This window comes from Paralichthys olivaceus, chromosome 7 (genome assembly GCF_024713975.1).
Source record: "Paralichthys olivaceus isolate ysfri-2021 chromosome 7, ASM2471397v2, whole genome shotgun sequence".
NCBI lineage: Eukaryota > Metazoa > Chordata > Actinopteri > Pleuronectiformes > Paralichthyidae > Paralichthys > Paralichthys olivaceus.
This window is the reverse complement of record NC_091099.1, coordinates 2,283,417-2,303,014: the sequence shown is the minus strand read 5'-3', so window position 1 is coordinate 2,303,014 and position 19,598 is coordinate 2,283,417. Positions and strand designations below refer to the sequence as shown.

Sequence of the window (19,598 nt, the reverse complement as noted above, 5' to 3'; positions counted from 1 at the left end):
ACAAAGCAGATCATGTTTCAGGCCGTCAAACACAACATGTCAGTCTGTAATTATGGTTTGAGGACCCGAGGTAGGAAGTTTGCTGATTTTACAGACAGTGACTCGTCACATCGTCACACCGATCGAGCACAGAGCTGCCAGACAAACCTCTTGGCACCTCTGTGGACAGAAGCGAAAGAAAAGACAGACTCTGCAGATCTTTAGATTGTTTCTACGTCGATAAAACCAGTGAAACAAAACAAATAATTGTAGTTATTTTTGTAACTGTAGGAATGTGTGTAAATAGTTCAGAGCTTAAAACAGACACATTCTTCATTCTACATCAGTTTCACTCCGATGAACCTTCGATTCTGTGAAAACAAGAGCATGTGACTTTGACTGCTGTGCTCCGCCCCCCCTGCACCAGTGAACCACAGCGTGACACTCAGGTGACTTTCGAAGTCATTGACTTGTGTTAACACCTGTGTAAAAACACTGTGTGTAAATGGATCCCACTGATGTTTTTATGGTCTTCGTAATGGGTTTATGAGACGAGTGTGTGTGTGTGTGTGTGAGGGACAGAGAGACAGAAACACAGAAACAGATAACCCCACCGCTGTGTTTTCCGTAACGTTTTACAGCAGGACAGGGTGGGTTCACCACAGCACTAGAATAAACCTGTAGTTTCCTGTTGGGTAAGTCACACACCTTCTGTATATGTCCCTCCCAAAAACCTCCTGGGAGGTGAACACAACTCCACTAACGTCAGAACGACTTTCTATGATATGTGCGTATGTACACCTGCCCTCTGTGGAATATATATAAATATATATATATATATATATATGTGAGTCAGTGGCTTGTTTCTTATGTGTGGGAAAGCAGGAAATACTGCCGACGTGCAGGAAGATGAGCTCAGCCGTCCTGTCTTCACCCCCGCAGTGATGGACTGTATCTGTTTGCCGGAGGCCCTGATGCACAAAAACCCTGAAATTACTTTGCCTCTTTCCAGGACTTCTCTCATGCAGGGAGTCACATCAGGGGGCAGAGTTGTTTGAGGCGCTCTCTCACCTACTTTGTTTTTCCTTTCAAACAGAGAGACTCCCACCCAGAGATTAATATTTGTTGTGGAGGAAACGTGAATTATCAGATGGATTCAATTTACTTTTTACTGCAGCCAACAGCCTTTTACTGTGCAGTTTGACTTCACCCCGTTATGTTATATGGTGTTTATTCCCCCTGTAAATGTAACAATATAGAGTTCCTGCATCTCTTCACCTTCATCCTACAAGTTTTTATAGACGTGAATGACTGAGTGGGAGAGGATGACAGGTCACAAAGGTCAAGTTCAAACCCAGGACATGACGCAACACATGACATCACGTCATTTAGTTTCCTGTGCTTTGAAAACCAGTCTTGTCAGGAATTGAATTTATCTTTAATGGTCTGAAACGGCTGCATCTCGCCCCCCCCCCCCTCACAGATCTCAGGCCTGTCTGTCCTCTGGTCTTGATGAGTGAGTTACGAGCGTTGTGACATAGACGGCTCATCGAGGAACACATGAGAGACACGGTCCCAGATATCAAGCTCAACCAGTATTCTGAGACTTAGAGACGCACAGACAGACACTTGTTTTAGACACATATTTGCTCTCCCCTGTCATTAAGATCATTTTACTTTTAGACGCGGTGTTCAACAATCATGGTTCCACGGTTGGTTAAGGTCGGGGATGAGGTTTTGGTTCAGCTGTCCACGATTAATGGAAGCCAATGCAAAGTTCTCAGCTGCACAACCTGTGAGCGTTTGTTAGTGTGTCAGCTGCCATGTTAAGTTGTTGTTTGGTTTTCTTGAGCATGACAACATCAATAGAAGTTGATCTTTATGCTCAGGTAGAAAAAGTCACTGACACAATTGTGACTCCTGCAGCCTGTGAGAGCTGCACAGGTTAAAAAGAAGTGATTCATGTCTGTGCATACTGCATGAGCGTGTGTGAGTGGGTGTAGTTGTGTGTGTTGGCTGCAGCTTGTCATCTGATCCCCGGTGTTATCGGCTGCATGTTCAGCAGTGTGGGAGCCGCTCTCCTGTCCCGTACTCAGCTCTCGTCTCCTCTCCCTGGGGAATTGTGTTTGTGTGCGCGTTGTTTACATACATGTGCAACTGTCACTTCATTTTTAAAGTGTGCAACATCCGATATGAGGTCATGTGTCGTTGTTGTTGTGACCCTGTTGTTCATGTGTGTGATGATCTTTCATGTGACGAAACACAACGCAAAATAAATCCAGTTTATAATCATCTGCATGAATAATTGTAAATCACACAGCCAAGCACACACACACACACACACACACACACACACACACTACATCTGCCATTGTAATGGGAATTGTTAAGATGCAGGTGTAGCGGTGTTATGTAACAGCTTAGTGCGGATACTGGATGGATGACAGATCAAACACACACACAGTATTGTCAGCATGACTTCAGAGGACGTACATTTACTGCATTTATTTCCTGACGACTTCATCTAACCTCATAACCATAAATACAACTTAACCGATAAAACCCCTTAACTTTAACCTGAATCTAAACTTATCCAAACCTTAAAACACGTCTTCACCTTGAAATTGCACATGCACATTAAGCCCCTCCAGAGAATTTGAAGAAAACGTTTGGAGTTAAGTGAAGTTCGTAAAGCAGCTTGAAAGTCGTAGATATTCCTGTGGTCATGCAGCTGCCCACATGGCATTCTTGAGTAAAGTCTAATAATCACTCATTTTCATTGGTTTGCTGCGTCTATTGTTGTAGAATGAATTCAAAGTGATTTATTATGAAGTTTGTCTTTCACCCTGCTCGGGTTGTAATTCACACATAAACAGAATATAGTTGTCTCTATCGCTCTGTGAATTAAGGCACTGTAATATTTGGTTCACACTCCGTTCTTCACACTGGTTGCATAATTTGAAGGGAACAGACGACATAACAACCTGCTCATGTCTGGTCTCAACTTGTCGTTAAACATGAAACAAGTCGGCAGTGGTGGTGTCACGCTCACCTGCTGTGAAAAGTGACTGGTTTAATTGATCATGACTTTACCGTCTCTGCCCTATTTAGTACCAAGTGTCTGTTTATTTTTTTCAGATTTGCCTCCGTCCTCTCCACTTTGTGTTGAGCGGCATTCCCCTGACACACAACCCCACGCTAATCTTAATCATTCATGACATCACTCCAGATTTCCCAGCGATGCCCGGCTGTTGCTTTGCATGCGTGTATGCGTGTGTGTGTTTTGTGTCTTTGTGAACCAAAGCATTCTTCAGGTCGCACACAAGCCAGAAATGCAAGACTCACAATTAGAGCCTGACCGATACGGATGTTTGTGGGCCGATGTCAATACCGATATTAGGGAGCAAGAAATTGAGGCTTGGTATGTTATAGTTTAAGCATAAACCCTGTTACAAACAACTTTTTACATTTATTATTATATTATAAACTTTATGTACTCGGTCTTTAATAGGTTATGGTCTTATTAATATGGACAGCTACTTCCATTGGTCTTTAAACTTGACTTTAAATGTCTTTGGAATCCAACAGAAACCATTGTTCTCTGTATTGTTTGTCGAGCTCTATTCCCTGTGATATCCCACTCCTGGTGTTTGTTTGATCGTAGATTGGGCTCCAGTCCTGCAGAAGCGTACACACTCTGTGTTAACCCTAACCCTCAGGGCTCTGCAAAAGAAGTGGTGAACTAGTCATTTAAACTTTGGCTGAACTTAATTTTGTGTCCTCTTATAAATCAGCTAGTTTTTAGTTTAAGTTTGCATTTTTGTTTCTGGGACTTTTGATTGACTGTGGCTTTTCTAATCAGTCATCATTCAACAGCCTGCAGCCATTTATAAAACTTCAAACCGAGATTCAAATATGACCACTGGGTAAACCTTTATTCACATAATTGTAGTCAAAACCTGTACATGTGCACGCGGAGTTCTGAGGGTGAGGTTGACTCTGAGCAGGTCGGCCTCGAGGCAGAGGTACAGCACAGTGAATGACAGCTTTGGCCCACGCCTTGTTGTTTATCTAGAGAGGTGAACAAAGGCAAACCGGTATTAATGTTGAAGTGAGTGAACCATGAATGGAGCGCACCTCCCTGTTTTTCTGGAACATGAATGGCAAGGGCTCCCCTCCATGCCTGCAGTGAAGGGAAGTGATGGATTGATTAGATTGGACATAAATCGTTCTGTTGTGTGCATTCATTGTTTTCCTTCCTGTGTAACAAAGGGAACTGTCATTTCTAATAGACGCACGGAGAAGAAGTATCCTGAGAAACATTTCATAAGTTGTTTCTTATCCAAAATCTTAATGACAGTAATGAGTCGAATGCTCGTCACTCCTGTGAATGGAGAAGGTCAAAGTTAACGACAGTCAGGGAAAAGCCTTCAAGGCCAAAAGTATAAAAGTCAACAAAGCCGAGATAAAAAGACAATAAAAAGTCCTCTGATGCTCAGGGAGTTAGAATCATCAGTATTTCTTACCACTGTTCGTCCCGTTTCTTAGGTTTGTATCCTCAAGAGAACTTTAGAACAAGGTTTAATGTGCAATATTATTACAAGTCACGAGGAGGCTGACGTGTACTCCTTCACATCTCAAGCCATAACCTCCTACTGTCCAGAAACCACCCATGGCAACATTTGGAGCCAGAGGCCGTGCAGTGGCAATCCAGGGATGGAGTCACAGTAGCAAGATCCCAATGATTCATGCGGTCAACCAATCAGGAGTCCGTCTCACCCTGTGTTACATCATCAAATAACTAATTAAAACCTTCAGTGTGATAAGAACTACCTAAAATGACAGAAACCATCTACTTTGCCTTTTCAGTTTGGTCCCCTCTGCTAACAAGGAGGAGGTGAGCTTAGTTAGAGAGAATCAGCATAGAATGGAACTAACGCTGAACTCCCTATGGATCTGATAAAGCAACGTCGACGTGGGTTTGCTCAAATCAGAGATAAAAAGATTCTCTCTTTGTCGACCTGCTGTAATAATATCCCCTCAGACGTCTTGAGTTCATGTAGGAAAAGACTAAAGTGTTTATGTGAGAATCTGTTTCCAAGTGAGTGACGTCGAATCCACAGGTCCGGAGACGCATCACAGGAAACTTAATACAATTTCATTCAAACTACCATCGTATCGATCCTGTGGGACCAACTCCCTCTGCTGCTGCTGGGATCCACACATTGTTTTAAATGAGCCGTCACGCTGGAAGTCTTTAGTAACTACCCGGTACTTCCTAAAGCCCGTATCTCAGATTGTATCTGATGTGTGAACACCTGCCGAGGACAGGATGAGGGAGCAGTGGCTGTAAAGGTTTGTGGTGAATGACTGAGTCTATTGTCTCAGTTGGGGAAAGGAGCTCGTCACTGAGTTGTCAGACGGACATAAATAAAAGCACCAGGTCGGAAAGCTTCGACACAACATCACGTAAAGCCCCTCCCCTTCTTTCATCCCAGCCCCGTCTCCTTCCTCACGGACACAGGTAGATGTTTCAGCTCAGCCCTCGTCCTCATTTTCTCCTCAGTCATTGCTTGGTAAAATAACACACACCTCAAATTCAATTACTCCACTAATCGAAACATTTAAATGAATCATTGGCGATGAAATAAAGTGGCTGCCCTCTCATCTGATCGAGGCACGGACAGGCTTTCAGTGGTGATAGTGTCATACTGCTGTTCCACTCCGAGGTGAGTGTCGGTGTCAGGTTTTACTCTAAGAACTTGGTTCAGGCAGAAAGAGAAACTGAGCTGAGTCACTGTGAAAGAAGTGGTCCTACTGGTGCAGCACAGTACGTCCTCCTGTGCCTCGCTCATCTTCTCACAGTGTAATTGAATCTCAATTATTTATGGCGTATGTCTGCAGCTGCAGAGACACGATAACGATTCCCTCTGTTCATGTGTGTATCTGTGTGTGTGTGTGTGTGTGTGTGTGTGTGTGTGTGTGTGTGTGTGTGTGTGTGTGTTGCCATCACAGCATGGATGGATATGTATACATGTGTATGCATGTACAAATATGCATGTTCGTGTGTGACCATTTACCCTTATATACACCGTGTGTGCGTGGGGGGTGCACCGCCTCTATAAGCAACCTGAGCTCGCCTGACTGATGTTACCTAGCGAACACATTCCCATTACTGTACCAGGCACACAATGGACTTAACGTGTGTGTGTGTGTGTGTGTGTGTGTGTGTGTGTGTGTGTGTGTGTGTGTGTGTGTGTGTGTGTGTGTGTGTGTGTGTGTGTGTGTGTGTGTGTGTGTGTGTGTGTGTGTGTGTAAAACCTGTGTGTGTATTTCAAGTGACTTGAGGTGGGGCCACATTCAAAAATGGACCCCTACATCGACAGACGTTCTCGTCTTCAACCAAATGTCTTAAATTAAGACGCTTGTTTTGGGGTTGTCCGTCCACGGTGTCATTCCAGTCTCCTGTGTATATGAACAGTTTATATTTTTATAGCTGTTCACAGAATTCAAGGCGGCTCTCACAAAATTGTCATTGTGTGTGTGTGTGTGTGTCTTTATTCTTCCCACCTCCCTGTAGCATGGTCCCAACGTGACACCCAGTCTAAATGTTTTAGTAGCTCCATGACAGCTCTTTACACATGGAAACTACATTAACAAGGCGATTTTGTATGACAGGCGAGCGAGCTACTGAACAGTGAGCTCTATAATCAGTGACAAAGTGTGGGGCCACAGGGTTACACGACTCTGTCTGTCAGGCACCGACATGTCAAGAGAGCTCATTGTGCGCACCTTCAGCTCCGCGGCCCCCGATAGACGGGATCCATATCTCATCGTCATTGTTTTTCTGCGGAGGTGTCGGGTTTGAGGATGTTTTTGACAGATGCACAGCAGACGGGAACTCAGGCTCCAACCTCATTCGAGCCGAAGCTGAACCGTATCTTTGGCTTATGATCGTTATCGAATGTTGTTCCAGCCCAGACACTAATCAGGACACAATATCTTGAAGATGCAGTTTGTATGAAAGGCTTGTTGTAGGAGAGTCTCACACTTCCAGGAGAGTCTCCTGGCACATTTCATGGCTCCATAATTCCAGATTTAATGTTCTACAGAGTATAGGTAAAATACAGTGTTCAATCAAATAGATTCATCCTGATTTCCTGCTGCTGTAAACTAGAGTTTTTAATTCAGCGTACAGCAGGTCAGCTGTCAGATGTTTTGCACCGATGGATTTTCCTTTTACAAGAGCAGGTTTTCACATAAAATCAAGCTTCTACCTCTACCAACATGTGCGCACGCTAAACGGGTCATTACCCAAGTCCATTGTGCAGGTCCTGCCCCGGTGATTGTGTGACACCATTTCTATTATTGATAGATTTCTGTTGTCTGCTCATTTCTTTCAGTAGCATTTGTGTGGAGGCAGCATTTACCTGTGAACTAGTCACGTCTGTCATAGATAACAAACTCAAAGAACCATTATCACTACGATGTTTCTAAAAACGCCACACAGGTTGACACAGTACAAGAAGAGAAGCAATAAAAAACCTGTGAGTTCTCATTGAACTGTGTTGCAGGGTCTCTGAGCGAGCGCTGTGTCCTGAGTGTTCCCACTGTGCGCCACGCAAATCACTGATCACACTTTGTGAATAGATCTGAAGCGTAACCATCTCACAACATAACAGCGTTTGACTGCTGGAGTCTGTAGATCGCTATAGTCGTCTGGCTGAGTTACTGTAGCCGATCGATTTCTCTCTCGCTCTCATTCTTCTCACATAATCGATTTTTTCCAACCTTTTTCATCCTTTTTTAAGTTCATCATCTGTGACAGATGTGATTATTGGTTAATTTCTGCAAATTGGACGTCATGAGACACCGTGAAGTCACATGTGACAGCAGCCTTCAGAGTCTCCTGCAGGTTAAACTTGAGTGTCTATATTTTGCATTAAAAACACATTTGTTTTCTCAACATGTCATACCTCAATTAAATGTTTTTGTCATAAGGGTTTGATAAAGGCATCTTAGGAATAATATGCCTGTGTTGGCATCAGCCCCTAAAACACACAACTGTACCCATATAATGCATTCTTTAAGAAATCATAGCTACACTGGTGCTCTTACTCCAACGACCCTGTCTTCAGTGTTAAAGAGAGTAGAAAAAAAAGTCTTGGCTCATTCAAATGTCTTTGGATAATCCTACTGAGAGACGGACGAACGGCAACGAAAACATACCGGAGTGTGTGCTACTCTGCAGTTTGGTCGTTTTCAGGTTTTTGTTTGAGCCCCTTGTTGTTTTTTGTGGTTTTCAGCTTCTTTGGAGTCCGTCTGTTTTGCTACATACACCTCGGGGACTTTCTTCTGTTATAAAAGTGATTATTCAGGTTCATTATTCCGGCTGTGGACTGAATAGCATGTGGGGCCCACCTCACTCGTTCCTCCATGGACTTGTGCAGCTTAGTGGCAGTGACAGACTTGGCCATACGCTTGTGCCGTGGGGGGGGGGGCCGGTATCAAGGAGCACATTACCATAGTGTCAATTCTTCCATTCAACCACCTCCACAGACATGTATTGAGGGCCAGCCAGACAGAGGGCCGGCCGCAGTGAATGGCTGTTTACCGGCAGGTCGGGTTTGTCTCCGGTCACATGCGGCTAAAGCCACCGTAGCTAACCTGCTCAGGGTGATCGCTGCGCACACGCTGACTCCGACGCACAATGGAAATCGAGCCCGGCGACTCAAACTCAACACCAAAACAAAGGTCCTCCGACAGACACGCTCGTATCTCTCTTTCAGTCACATGTGTTCCCGCACACACCCTCACGCCACAGTTAAAGTCTGACATTTTAATCCGAGGAACAGAGCTGGTGTTTGTGTCGTGGACTGAAGGGAGGCTGCGCGTTAAGAGGGATGACAGAGCCGAGGGAAACCGCTCTGACAGGAGAGATGAAGTCACACAGAGTTCGGAGGAAAAAAAAGTGAAATCATGGAAAATGTTTCCTGTTATCTATCTCCCATAGTCAGAATCAGAAGTAACTCGCGCTTCACGATTATTATCAGAGAGTGAAATGTGTGTCACATCTTGGAAAAGGAGCTGCGCTAGTTTTCTGAGACTCAGAGGCCGTGAAGTGTTTTTGTGAAAAATTTAAGATCCCTTCGGAAGAGAAACAGAAACGAGGAGGTTGAAGTAGAAGAGGGGGCCTCAGAAATATTTCAGAGCTTTGACACAAACACACTGAGATGTGTTTTCTTTCAGGATGATTTTATTTGTTTCCACGTCACGTTTTTTTTTCTTTTTCTCACTGATGGAATCGGTTCAAGAGCCTTAGGGTGTGTTCACACATGTTTGAAGTTTATAAGGAGAACATTCAGAATTAATTGGTTTTGGCAAAATGTCATTTGAGATAAAACATTTTTTACAAAATTATATGCCAAGAATTTGAACAAAGAATCTTGGGAACCAGTTTCAGCGACACATTGCGTCGCCAAAACAGAGGAGGAGATAAATAAACTGATATTATTATTCGTTCATCCATCGGTGCCGATCAGAAACCTGAATTTAAAATGTTTCCGTTGAGAATCCACTGAATCTTGTCCTGTTTTTCTTCATTCGTTATTTTCTCTGTCCCTCTCTTTTAGGGAGTTGTCATCCCGACATCAGATCAGTGTCCCGTTCAGGAACGCCAGGGAGTCGACGCTGATCTGACGCTGAAGAGGTAGAGGGACGTGACGGAACAAGTGAGGGAGACAACGCTAGTTAGTAAATCAGGTTATTGGACCCAGACAAGTAACGAGCTCACACAAAAACCCGAATTAAACAACTCCCACTAGAATAAATGGAACACCACTAAAAGTCACTGCTCACACTGTGTCCTGGGGGCTGATCCGTCTGCACTGTGTGATGTCACAACCACACTAAATCATAAACCATCAACTAAAAGGCAATAAAGTGTAAGTGCCTTTATTTGATTAAGATTACATGTATATCATCTCATAGGAAAAATCTGTGAACAATCCCTGTGTAGTGAGGCGGCCGCTCTGCTGACAGTTCACTTGTCTAATCAACACTCGTGTGTTTTGTTGACGTGTGAGTCGGGAATCGTAAATCACGACCGGGAAAGTCTCGGCTCCCGAGGTTGTCTGGAACGCAGGCGTAATCGCCGCGCGGGTCGTGTGAGGACTCGTGTGGGGACTCGAGTCAACACCTGAACAAACCTGTGGATTTAAACTGCAGGTGAACTGAAGCAGGTTGTATAGATCAGTTCATGTGTAGCTGTGAAGACAGATTTCTGAATAATGTGTGTGTCTCTTTGGTTTTACTATGTGCTGCACTGGTGCTGTTTTTTTTATTTTTCCACTTGACCCATAAACGCTAGAGAATGACTCTGTTTTTATCTTCTTACGTCATCGACACTAATAAAATATTGATATTTTACTTTTTAATGGGGACTTGTTACTTATTCAGGAGAATGTCTGTCCTGGACTGACTGCGACATCCCTTCTGCTCAGTGACTCCGCAGTTTTTCATCCGGCTTCCACTCATCTCGCATCTCGTTATCGTCAGAGCTTGAGGGTTCTGATGTAAAATCAATCACAGCGAGAGAGAGTTCACAAATCTCACAGTGTGTTTTCCTCCATTACGTTGTGTTCATTACATTTAGATGAAGAAATCTAAATTCAGATTTGTTGGGTGAGGAAGAGGAGGCACCACAGATGAGTGCAGCAGCGTCGAGAGTTCAACCTCGTCTCCACATGATTGTGCGTTCGTCGACACTAGTTTTGACACAATATGGTGTAAATCTCACCGCTTGGCTTCATCTGTTGTGTGAAAATCCAAGAGCGTCCCTGATGAGAGGAAACAGTCAAGTCAGTTTGCAGCAGATGGACAAAGGTTGATTCTTGGTTCAGAGACACTTCACAGCTCTTTCTCTTTGAACCAGTGGTTCTGTTCATCCTCTGTCTCTCCTCCAGGGTTGAGGTATTTCAGTGGTGACCTATTAAAAGGCTGTGGAATGTACCGAGCCCAGTCTCTGACCTTGTAATGGTTTGACCTGCTGGTTCAGGATCAAACTGCACGACCCGGACAGAAAGGTGGGGGTGGATGCAGGGGTCACATACCTCTGCTCACTTAGCCTGCACAGGTCCGGGGCGATTATGAAACAGAGAGACGTCTTCACGGTCAAACATTAACGTTCAGATGGTTTTTTTTTTACTCACATTTTGTATCTAAAAAAATATAATCCTGAACAAAACACCTGAAGCAGAACAGCCTGTTTCAGTCTTTAGGTCCAAATTATCGTTAAGGAGATATTTCTATGTTGTTTCTTTTCCTGGAGGATTTGTCGTAATTAGACGTGTTTGACGTTCGTGACTCTTCACATGAAGAATCAGGAAAATTGCTGTTTGGGATCTGAAGGATTTAAGGCTCATAACATGTTATAATTAGCGTCTGCGGTGGAAGTGACGTGTTCTGTTAATCTCTGTTTGCTCGCTTGTCTCAAAAAGCTCTTCGGAGATTTCAGTGAAAGTTACAGGAAGTCATGAGACAAGGAATTATTTATTTTGCACTTTCATGTCCTGCCCTTAAAAAAAAAAAAAAAAAGCACCTCACTTTTTCACAGTATCTCAGACAGACGGAGACGTAAACTGATTTTCTCTCACTCTTGTCAAACCACATCGACGCAAACTGTCTCAATCTTCACCAAATTAGAATCATGACATATTTGTTTGTGTCCTGAAAGTTGTGTCGTTCCGACCTCAAAGAGATTTTGTAAAATGTGCTCCACAGTTTCATGCTCATTGTGAATAGCATCAGAACATTTTTTGTTTTTGTTTTTGCTATTCACCAACAATCGATCGGGATTTTTTTGTAATTTATAAAAACCTAAAGTTTATTAAAAAGCAATTCATTAAAAAAATACATATATCTGAGAGCAGGGTTCCTGCTGGGCATTCAAAAGAGTAAAATAATAACTTTCAATGCATCTGTTAGAAAAGTTCTTCACAGAGGATAAATAAGAAAAACAAAACAATCTTCAAGCAATTCATTCAATATAATTTAATCAAAGATCTAAAATCTATATAAAATAATGCAACATCATTTAAAAGTAACGGCAAAAGAGAAGGAATAAAAAATAAATATAAGGTAATAACGTAAAAGAAAGTTAGTGCATGAGCTCAGAGTCTGTCGTATCAGATCGGGTTGGATCAGACAGATTGATGGAACGAATGTTTAACAGTTCCAGCAGGACAGGTCGATGAATTTCAAAAGATTCCTGTGTGTAGCTGAGCAGGAAGCTGGAGTTAATGATTGCCTCCTGATTCTGCCCGTTGAGCTAATCTACCATCGCATTCTTTCATTGTGAGGGAAAGTGGACGAGAGCCTCTCTGAACCCGATCTCCAGTCGACGAGCAGCTGAGCTCAGAGCGTCTCAGCTTCAGATCTGGGATCGCACCTGATGACAACAGCGTAAAAAAAAAAAACAATCCCCTCGGATGTGAGTTCATATACGTGTCGGCATCACAGGACGTAGAGATTAAGTTCTGTGAGTAAAATGACTTCAGAGTGGAAATAAAAACAGAGGTAATAGGAAGTGGCGAACAGGAAACCGAAAGGCAGCATCTGCTTCCCTCCATTCATCTGTTGGTGCCGATGGTGATGAGGCTGGAGTCGGAGCGAACATCCTGTCGGACGCCCGCCCCTGTCGCTCCTCTGCACACAGCTCACGCTCTCCAGATGTGCAACCGTGTGCGGCCGCCGCTCCGTTCGGCATCATCATCATCTGTAAAATCACTCATGGTGTCATCAGCTTTAAATATTTTTGCCTCCTCGCTCTCACTGACCTCCTGTATCTGGTCTTCCCAAGAAAACAACATAAAAACCTGAGTAAAAACTTTATTCTAATAGACCTGAACTATTACAGCTGTTATTTTTATACGGTAGATTGCGAGTCAAAGTATGAAGTAATTGTTTTACCCTGACCTCTCTGCATGTTGACTCTGACCCTGTTTGTCTGATGGTGAAACAGGGGAGCTTGTTTTCTGACACCTGGGTGACACAGTTTCCTTAAAGATGTTCTCTGCAGCTTCACTTTTCTTTTCCTCTGCCGTCAGATCTATTCACGTGCGATCTGATCTCCCTGATCACAGCTTTGCATTCTTTAAACCCTGAGCTGCTTCTCAACTTATCACGTTTCAATCAGCGTCCTCGTCGTCCGTCTCACGTTACGCCGCGGCGTGACAACAAAAATGTCAACGCAAACAAGGGATTTCAAGACGTGCGAAGAAACACAAAATACATTTTCAGTATTGTGGAGTTCGGTTTTACAAAACTTTATTGTAAACACCAGATACTTGACTAACATTTAGGAATATGTGGGAGGGACGGAGAATATTTTGCAGCTGAATGAATGAAGCTTGAGGAAGCAGTGCGTCTGTGAATGTGTATTTTACAGTTTCAGTGCAAGACAAATAATGATGCACCTGAAATATGACTGACATGTTCTTGGCAGCTCTGAAGCATCCACCTGTGGGAACTCGCTTTACACACACACACACACACACACACACACACACACACACAGACAGGTTTGTGCAGATATGTTTATAAGGACCAAAACAAAACGTATCACTAACCTTAACCACGACATCACAAATTACATTTAACCGTAACTATTACACGACTGACACTAATCCATTACCTCAACTTAACTTAAACTCAACCTTAACCTAACCTTAAAACTTGTCTTTGCCTTAAATGTTCAGATTTATTTTAGGTAAATGTGACTTTGTAAACACTCGACACTCACACATCAGTTGAACGTGTCGTTCTCTCAGAGACGCCGGACGCCGTGTTTGCCCTCGACAGGTGTGAGGAACACGAGGTCAAGGCAGCTCCGGTCAGTGTGAGTGTTGACTCGTGGTTGATGTTTAATCCAGAGTTTACGTTACTGCGCTGGGTGGAGCGCGTCACCCTCACCGGCCACGACATCACCGAGCCGATCAGCAGCAGATTGAATCTGAGTCATTTCTTTGATTCTACAGGAGTTGATTGAAGGTTTTTTTTTTTTCTGCCTGATGGTTTTTCGCAGTGTTCCGCTCTTGACCCGACCCTGGAAAACGAATGACTGAAATAGTTCACTTCCTCCGTGATGATGTCAGGACCCCGTTAGATAAACTGTCCTCGTGTTCGATGCCAGATTTCCAGATACGCTTCTTTGTCTTTCATCTCGTTTTTCCAACTTTGTTTCCCTTTGATTCAGGACCAGAGCCCTCGGCTCTCTGCGTTTCATGAGGGTGAGAAATTTAAATCCTGCAGATGAAAGATGGAAATGATAATAAAATATTTACCATTTAACGTAGGCCAACAAATTTAACTCTTTGCTCTCCTTGCATGGCTCATGTTAGCATTGAGTGATCATTGGCAGGACAAGTAGTTATAATATGTCCTCTAGGTGGCGCTAGTTCTTACAAGACAGGACGTGCTGGGCTAGCTGGATAGCATGCTAACTTCAGTAGAAAACACAAGCGATAGAAGAACTAGAAGCAGAACAGTGACGTTGCTTTACCGCGTTGGAAGCAACACTTTGTTAAGTTAAGTTTTATATAATGAATTTTAACGTAACCTTCTCATTTTATCGCTTCCTGATTGAACGTGTTAAGATCTGGAGGGATATGGAATCCTGCTTCAATCCTTGCCAACGTCACCATTGGAAAGTTACAAGGTGCGACGGGAAACGTGTTTTGATTCTGACATATCAGTGATGATGAGTTAGATTTCACAAATCATACAAATTTGCATGTAAAGGACTTGTAACCTCTAGATTCAGTGTCTTTTTAAAAAAAAAGCATTTTCTATGCATGAGGTAGAAATATATCACCTACTTAATTTCAAGCTCTAATTTCTTGCCTAGAAATAATCAAACATGTTGTGAAATATTCATTCAGTAAAAAATCTTTGGCTTTGGTGGCACGGACACAGTTTGCTCTTGGATTAACAGGTAATAAGAAAAATATTCATAACTTTCTGAATCAATGATTCAAGTGCATAAAAATAAAGAATCCCCAGAAGTCGTGACGCTTTACATTGATCTTCTTTTGTTTCCCCTCACACTGACTGACAGGACTCTTTGTTCAGCTCTGGAGCTTTTTTAGAGTTTGTGTCTCTGCGTCTGTGACGTCACCGCTGCCGCTCTGTCTTGTCTGGCAGAGCTGCTTTTATAATATATATTGATCGCCCCTCCGCCCTCCCTGCTGGCGTTAGCTCTAACTGACTGGCGGACGAGTGCAGGAGCCGGAGATGATTGAAGTGACCAAATAAAAACGGAACGGAACCGGCTCATCGAGTTCATAAATGTCAAGGCCTGCCCCCCCCCCCCCCCCCCCCATAAATCACAGCGTCTTATTTCTCTTGTTTACTCTCACTCTCTCTCTCTCTCTCTCTGCACGTCGGCCTCTCTCTTCCTCTTCCTTGTGTTTTTAACTCACTCCATCGTATCAGCATTTTAGGCAATCAGAGACTAAACCTGCGTTTGTTAGAAAACCAAGTTTGCCGATGTGAACTTCTGCCTAAGAATACAAAGTGTGACTGAGACAAACACGAAGCCGTCGTGTATTTCGGTGTCGAGGCGTCTCGGGCAGGAGGAAACTCCAGGTGAAGAAATGTAAGAGCTGACGACAGACTCGTGTGTTTGTTCCCAGACATTAAGTTAATCGTTAATCCATCACTCGGGTGGCGAACGTTAAATCAGACTTCACCTCACTCGTATTGTTTGCTTGTGCATAAAGGGCGGATCACTTGACCGTAACTGGAAAAGCTTGTTCCTGAAATGTTGTTGCTCTCTCCACCCACATTAATCAAATACAGAGCTGCCAGCTGGTTCCACTGGAAGCTGTTAGATTTGTCCCTGGCTCTCGTTTAAAGAATAACGTCGCACGTTCACGCACGTTCCCTCAGTTTTAATTAAAAACATTATTAGAAAAGTAGGAAGCCGTCAGAACAATAACCAATGACCACATGGAAATAATCACCGGACTGTGACGTTTTCAGAGACCGTGTGAGTTTACATGTATGTGGTGGAGGGTGTGTTTGAGCACACGTATGACCTTCGTTCTCCGTGTGAGCCGACACATTGTGTTCTCAGATACCAGAAAGAGGAGAGCACGAATCCTCTCCGTTCTGGTTTGTTTGTTCATCCTCCTCCTTGTTCTCTGTCGCTTTCCAGTTGTGCTGCTGCAACACAAGACAATTATACTGCGAGGCCTTCACTACCCACAAGACACTGCAGCTTAAAGGAATCTAGTTTATAACGTGGTTTCAAATCTCATTTTTTAAGATGAAAGGTTTTATATTACACATGTTGATGCGTCCCACTTGCTCATAGGCCGTTGTCGCTACATGGCGAGAGCGCCTGAAGTCACATGATCTTCCTTCCTCTCCGGCCTCATCAGTCTGTGGCTTTAATGCGGAGCGACGCGGCAGAACAGCAGCTCCGGCCCGACAAGCTGTTTCTGCTTCATTATTTATGACCGCAGTCTCTCGCTCAGTTGTCGGCGTCGGTATGATTTTTATGGAGCATGTGGATTCAGACACGTTCAGCTCTGAAGGAAAAACAACATTTAAATAAATAATATCACTGACAAGCTTAATAACTCATGAGCTGGGTGACCTGTCACTCGGGGGTCAGCGCTCCACATAAGCTGTGATAAAAGGTTAATGCTGAGGGGATCTAACGCACAACTGTGATGTGGCTCCTGCAGACGCCTCGGAGCGGCTGCTGCTGTTTCTTTGTTGTGTTTGTTGTGTTTTTTTATTCTCTCTGTGACCGAACGATTCTGTTGTCAAATATGAAACATCTCAACTTCTACTGGAAGAATTTATGGAAATACGAGCAGACTTTCAATCCTCCAAGAAATTCAATTTCTGTTTTGATCATCTATCATCTGTCTATCCATCTATCTATCATCTATCATCTGTCTATCTATCATCTATCTATCTATCATCTATCCATCTATCTATCTATCTATCTATCTATCATCTATCTATCTATCATCTATCTATCATCTATCTATCTATCCATCTATCATCCATCTATCTATCTATCTATCTATCATCTGTCTATCTATCTATCATCCATCTATCTATCTATCTATCTATCTATCTATCTATCTATCTATCTATCTATCATCTATCTATCTATCATCTATCTATCTATCATCTATCCATCTATCATCTATCCATCATCTATCATCTATCTATCATCTATCATCTATCCATCTATCTATCCATCTATCATCTATCTATCATCTATCTATCTATCATCTATCCATCTATCATCTATCCATCATCTATCATCTATATATCATCTGTCTATATATCATCCATCTATCATCTATCATTCCAAACCTTTAACTGAATGATTTCAGGACAATATGTTTTCAGTCCTGTACTTTCAAACTTTGTGCTTTTTCAGGTGAGAGGTTGTTTCAGAGACGAGGGGTTTGTTTCAGTCTGATCACTGAAACATTCATTCATCACGTCATAGAAAATAAACACCTGGTGATTTTATCATCATCATCACGACCAGTTCGGTGAAAAGCCTCGTTTAGTTTCACTTTAACTTCAGATTAACGGCTCATGAGGTGTTTCAGCTCAAATGAAGCCGCATCTGTCACCAGCTGTGGAACCCACGGGTTCGTCCCTGAGCGCTGGCAACACACTCGCAGATTAAAAGAGCAAACGAGAGCACGAGAGGTGAAGAGGTGAAGGAGCCTCGTCTTCATCATCTTCATCATCCGATCTGAGACACCAGAAGTTTTTTATTCCAACAGTGACGACGTGCACGTATTGTTAAAATACTTGTGTGTGTGTGTAAGAGAGATTTGAAGGACACACAAACCTCTGGTGACCATCTCACCCCCTGAAACACACAGTCCTGTCTCTCACCAGGGATTAACTCCACACACACACACACACACACACACACACACACACACACACACACACACACACACACACACACACACACACACACACACAGGACAGCTGTTTGTTTATTCGTGTCCGCTGCCTGAAGCTGAAGGGAAACTCATTTCTTTAGTTTTGTCTCTGGTTGTTTGATGCCTGTGTTTTTTTTCACGGTGACGTTTTCAGTTCATTTCATATGTAACACGGTTGCATCATCCTCACGCCGCCATGCTCGCACACGCGTGGAGGCTCAGGCACACGGATACTGGTCGACTGAGCGGAGGTGTGAACACCAGGTGTGGAGAAGTTCATTAAGAGTTAATTGTCTTTTTATCGGTTTGATTTGAAACAGAATTAGTTATTTCATGACATCATGTGATTTACACACTGGATAATTAATCAATAATTAAAACCAAAGCTCTGATATACATAATTTTTTTATTAAATCTAATTAGTTTATTAAAAACTTCACTCAGCTGCTCGTTGACACGTCCAGCAGACGTGGAACCAAGTTGGTTTTCAGTTTGTTTCTCGTCACCTGTTGTTTTGGCGACTGTTCCCCAGCTCCTCGCCAACTTTGACTGTTCGCTGCCGATCTGGCTGCGTCAGCTTCACTGAAAATAACATTAAGACTTTGAGACTTTTGAACCACGACAGAACTTCTGCAGGCCCAAACAACAGGAAGACTTTTTCCAGGTTTGGAACCGAAGTTACCGTGCGAAGACGAAACTTCACTGAGAAACAGGTCGATGTTTTTATATCAGAGTACGTTTCATTTTCTGTTCTACGCTCACACACATATACAGTGAATGTTTATACATGGACTTAAATCACATCACCACTCAACCCATGTACTCACACACACACACACACACACACACACACACACACACACACACACACATAAACTCTGTGTTTTCCCTGCAGTGTGTGTTTCTTAGCACCGGTTATATAAACCAGTGTTTTTGGTGGAGATGTGAGCAGCTGTTACTAACTGGCCTCATACCACTCACATTGTTTCTGCCAACACATCACCAGGGGCCACACACACACAAACACACTAACACACACACACACAAACACACACACACTCACCACGTTGCATAACCTCTTCATATCACTCTCTCTTCATGTTCTCGTATTTTGTCTAAACCACTTTTTATTAATTTTTTTTATTGATATTTTCCCTCCATTTAAAAATCATTTTGTACACACGACCAAATGACAAAATATCTCAAAATTGACAACAAACGCTCAATCAACGCATCAATTATCGTATCTGTACGATGTACCGTCGTTGATGCCAACGTTTCAAAGATATGCGATCATCTTATCCTTTAGTGACACTTAGTGTTATCAGTTGTGATCGGAATAGTAAAATCTGGACCACATCTGTTTCGGCGTCTCTTCTCACGTGACGTCTTTCAGCCAATCAAGCCTGTGATGACGAACGTGATTCGTGATTGAGACGTCAGCGTCTGCTTCATAAAATCATGGTCATACGTTCGACTTTCGAGATTCGTACCCACGGCTCAGGCCCGGGTATATTTATATATATCTCCATTGTATGTAACGTGTTTTTATTGTTCTCCTTACGCACACTCTTCAGGAATTCCCCCTCTGCAGCTCTGTTGAGTAAACACTGGATTTGATCTGTGTGC

General features: G+C 43.1%; 1 protein-coding gene across 2 annotated transcripts in view; it reads left to right on the top strand.

Moving 5' to 3' along the window:
- LOC109640256 (uncharacterized) overlaps nucleotides 1-10,415 on the top strand; it is a 42,892-nt gene extending 32,477 nt beyond the window's left edge. For both annotated transcript variants that reach the window (XM_069528807.1, XM_069528806.1), the window contains exon 15: nucleotides 9,612-10,415. In XM_069528807.1, the coding sequence (XP_069384908.1) occupies nucleotides 9,612-9,678 (67 nt within the window). In that variant the 3' untranslated portion in view covers nucleotides 9,679-10,415. The remainder of the gene's footprint in view (nucleotides 1-9,611) is intronic.
- The last annotated feature ends 9,183 nt before the right edge of the window (nucleotides 10,416-19,598 follow it).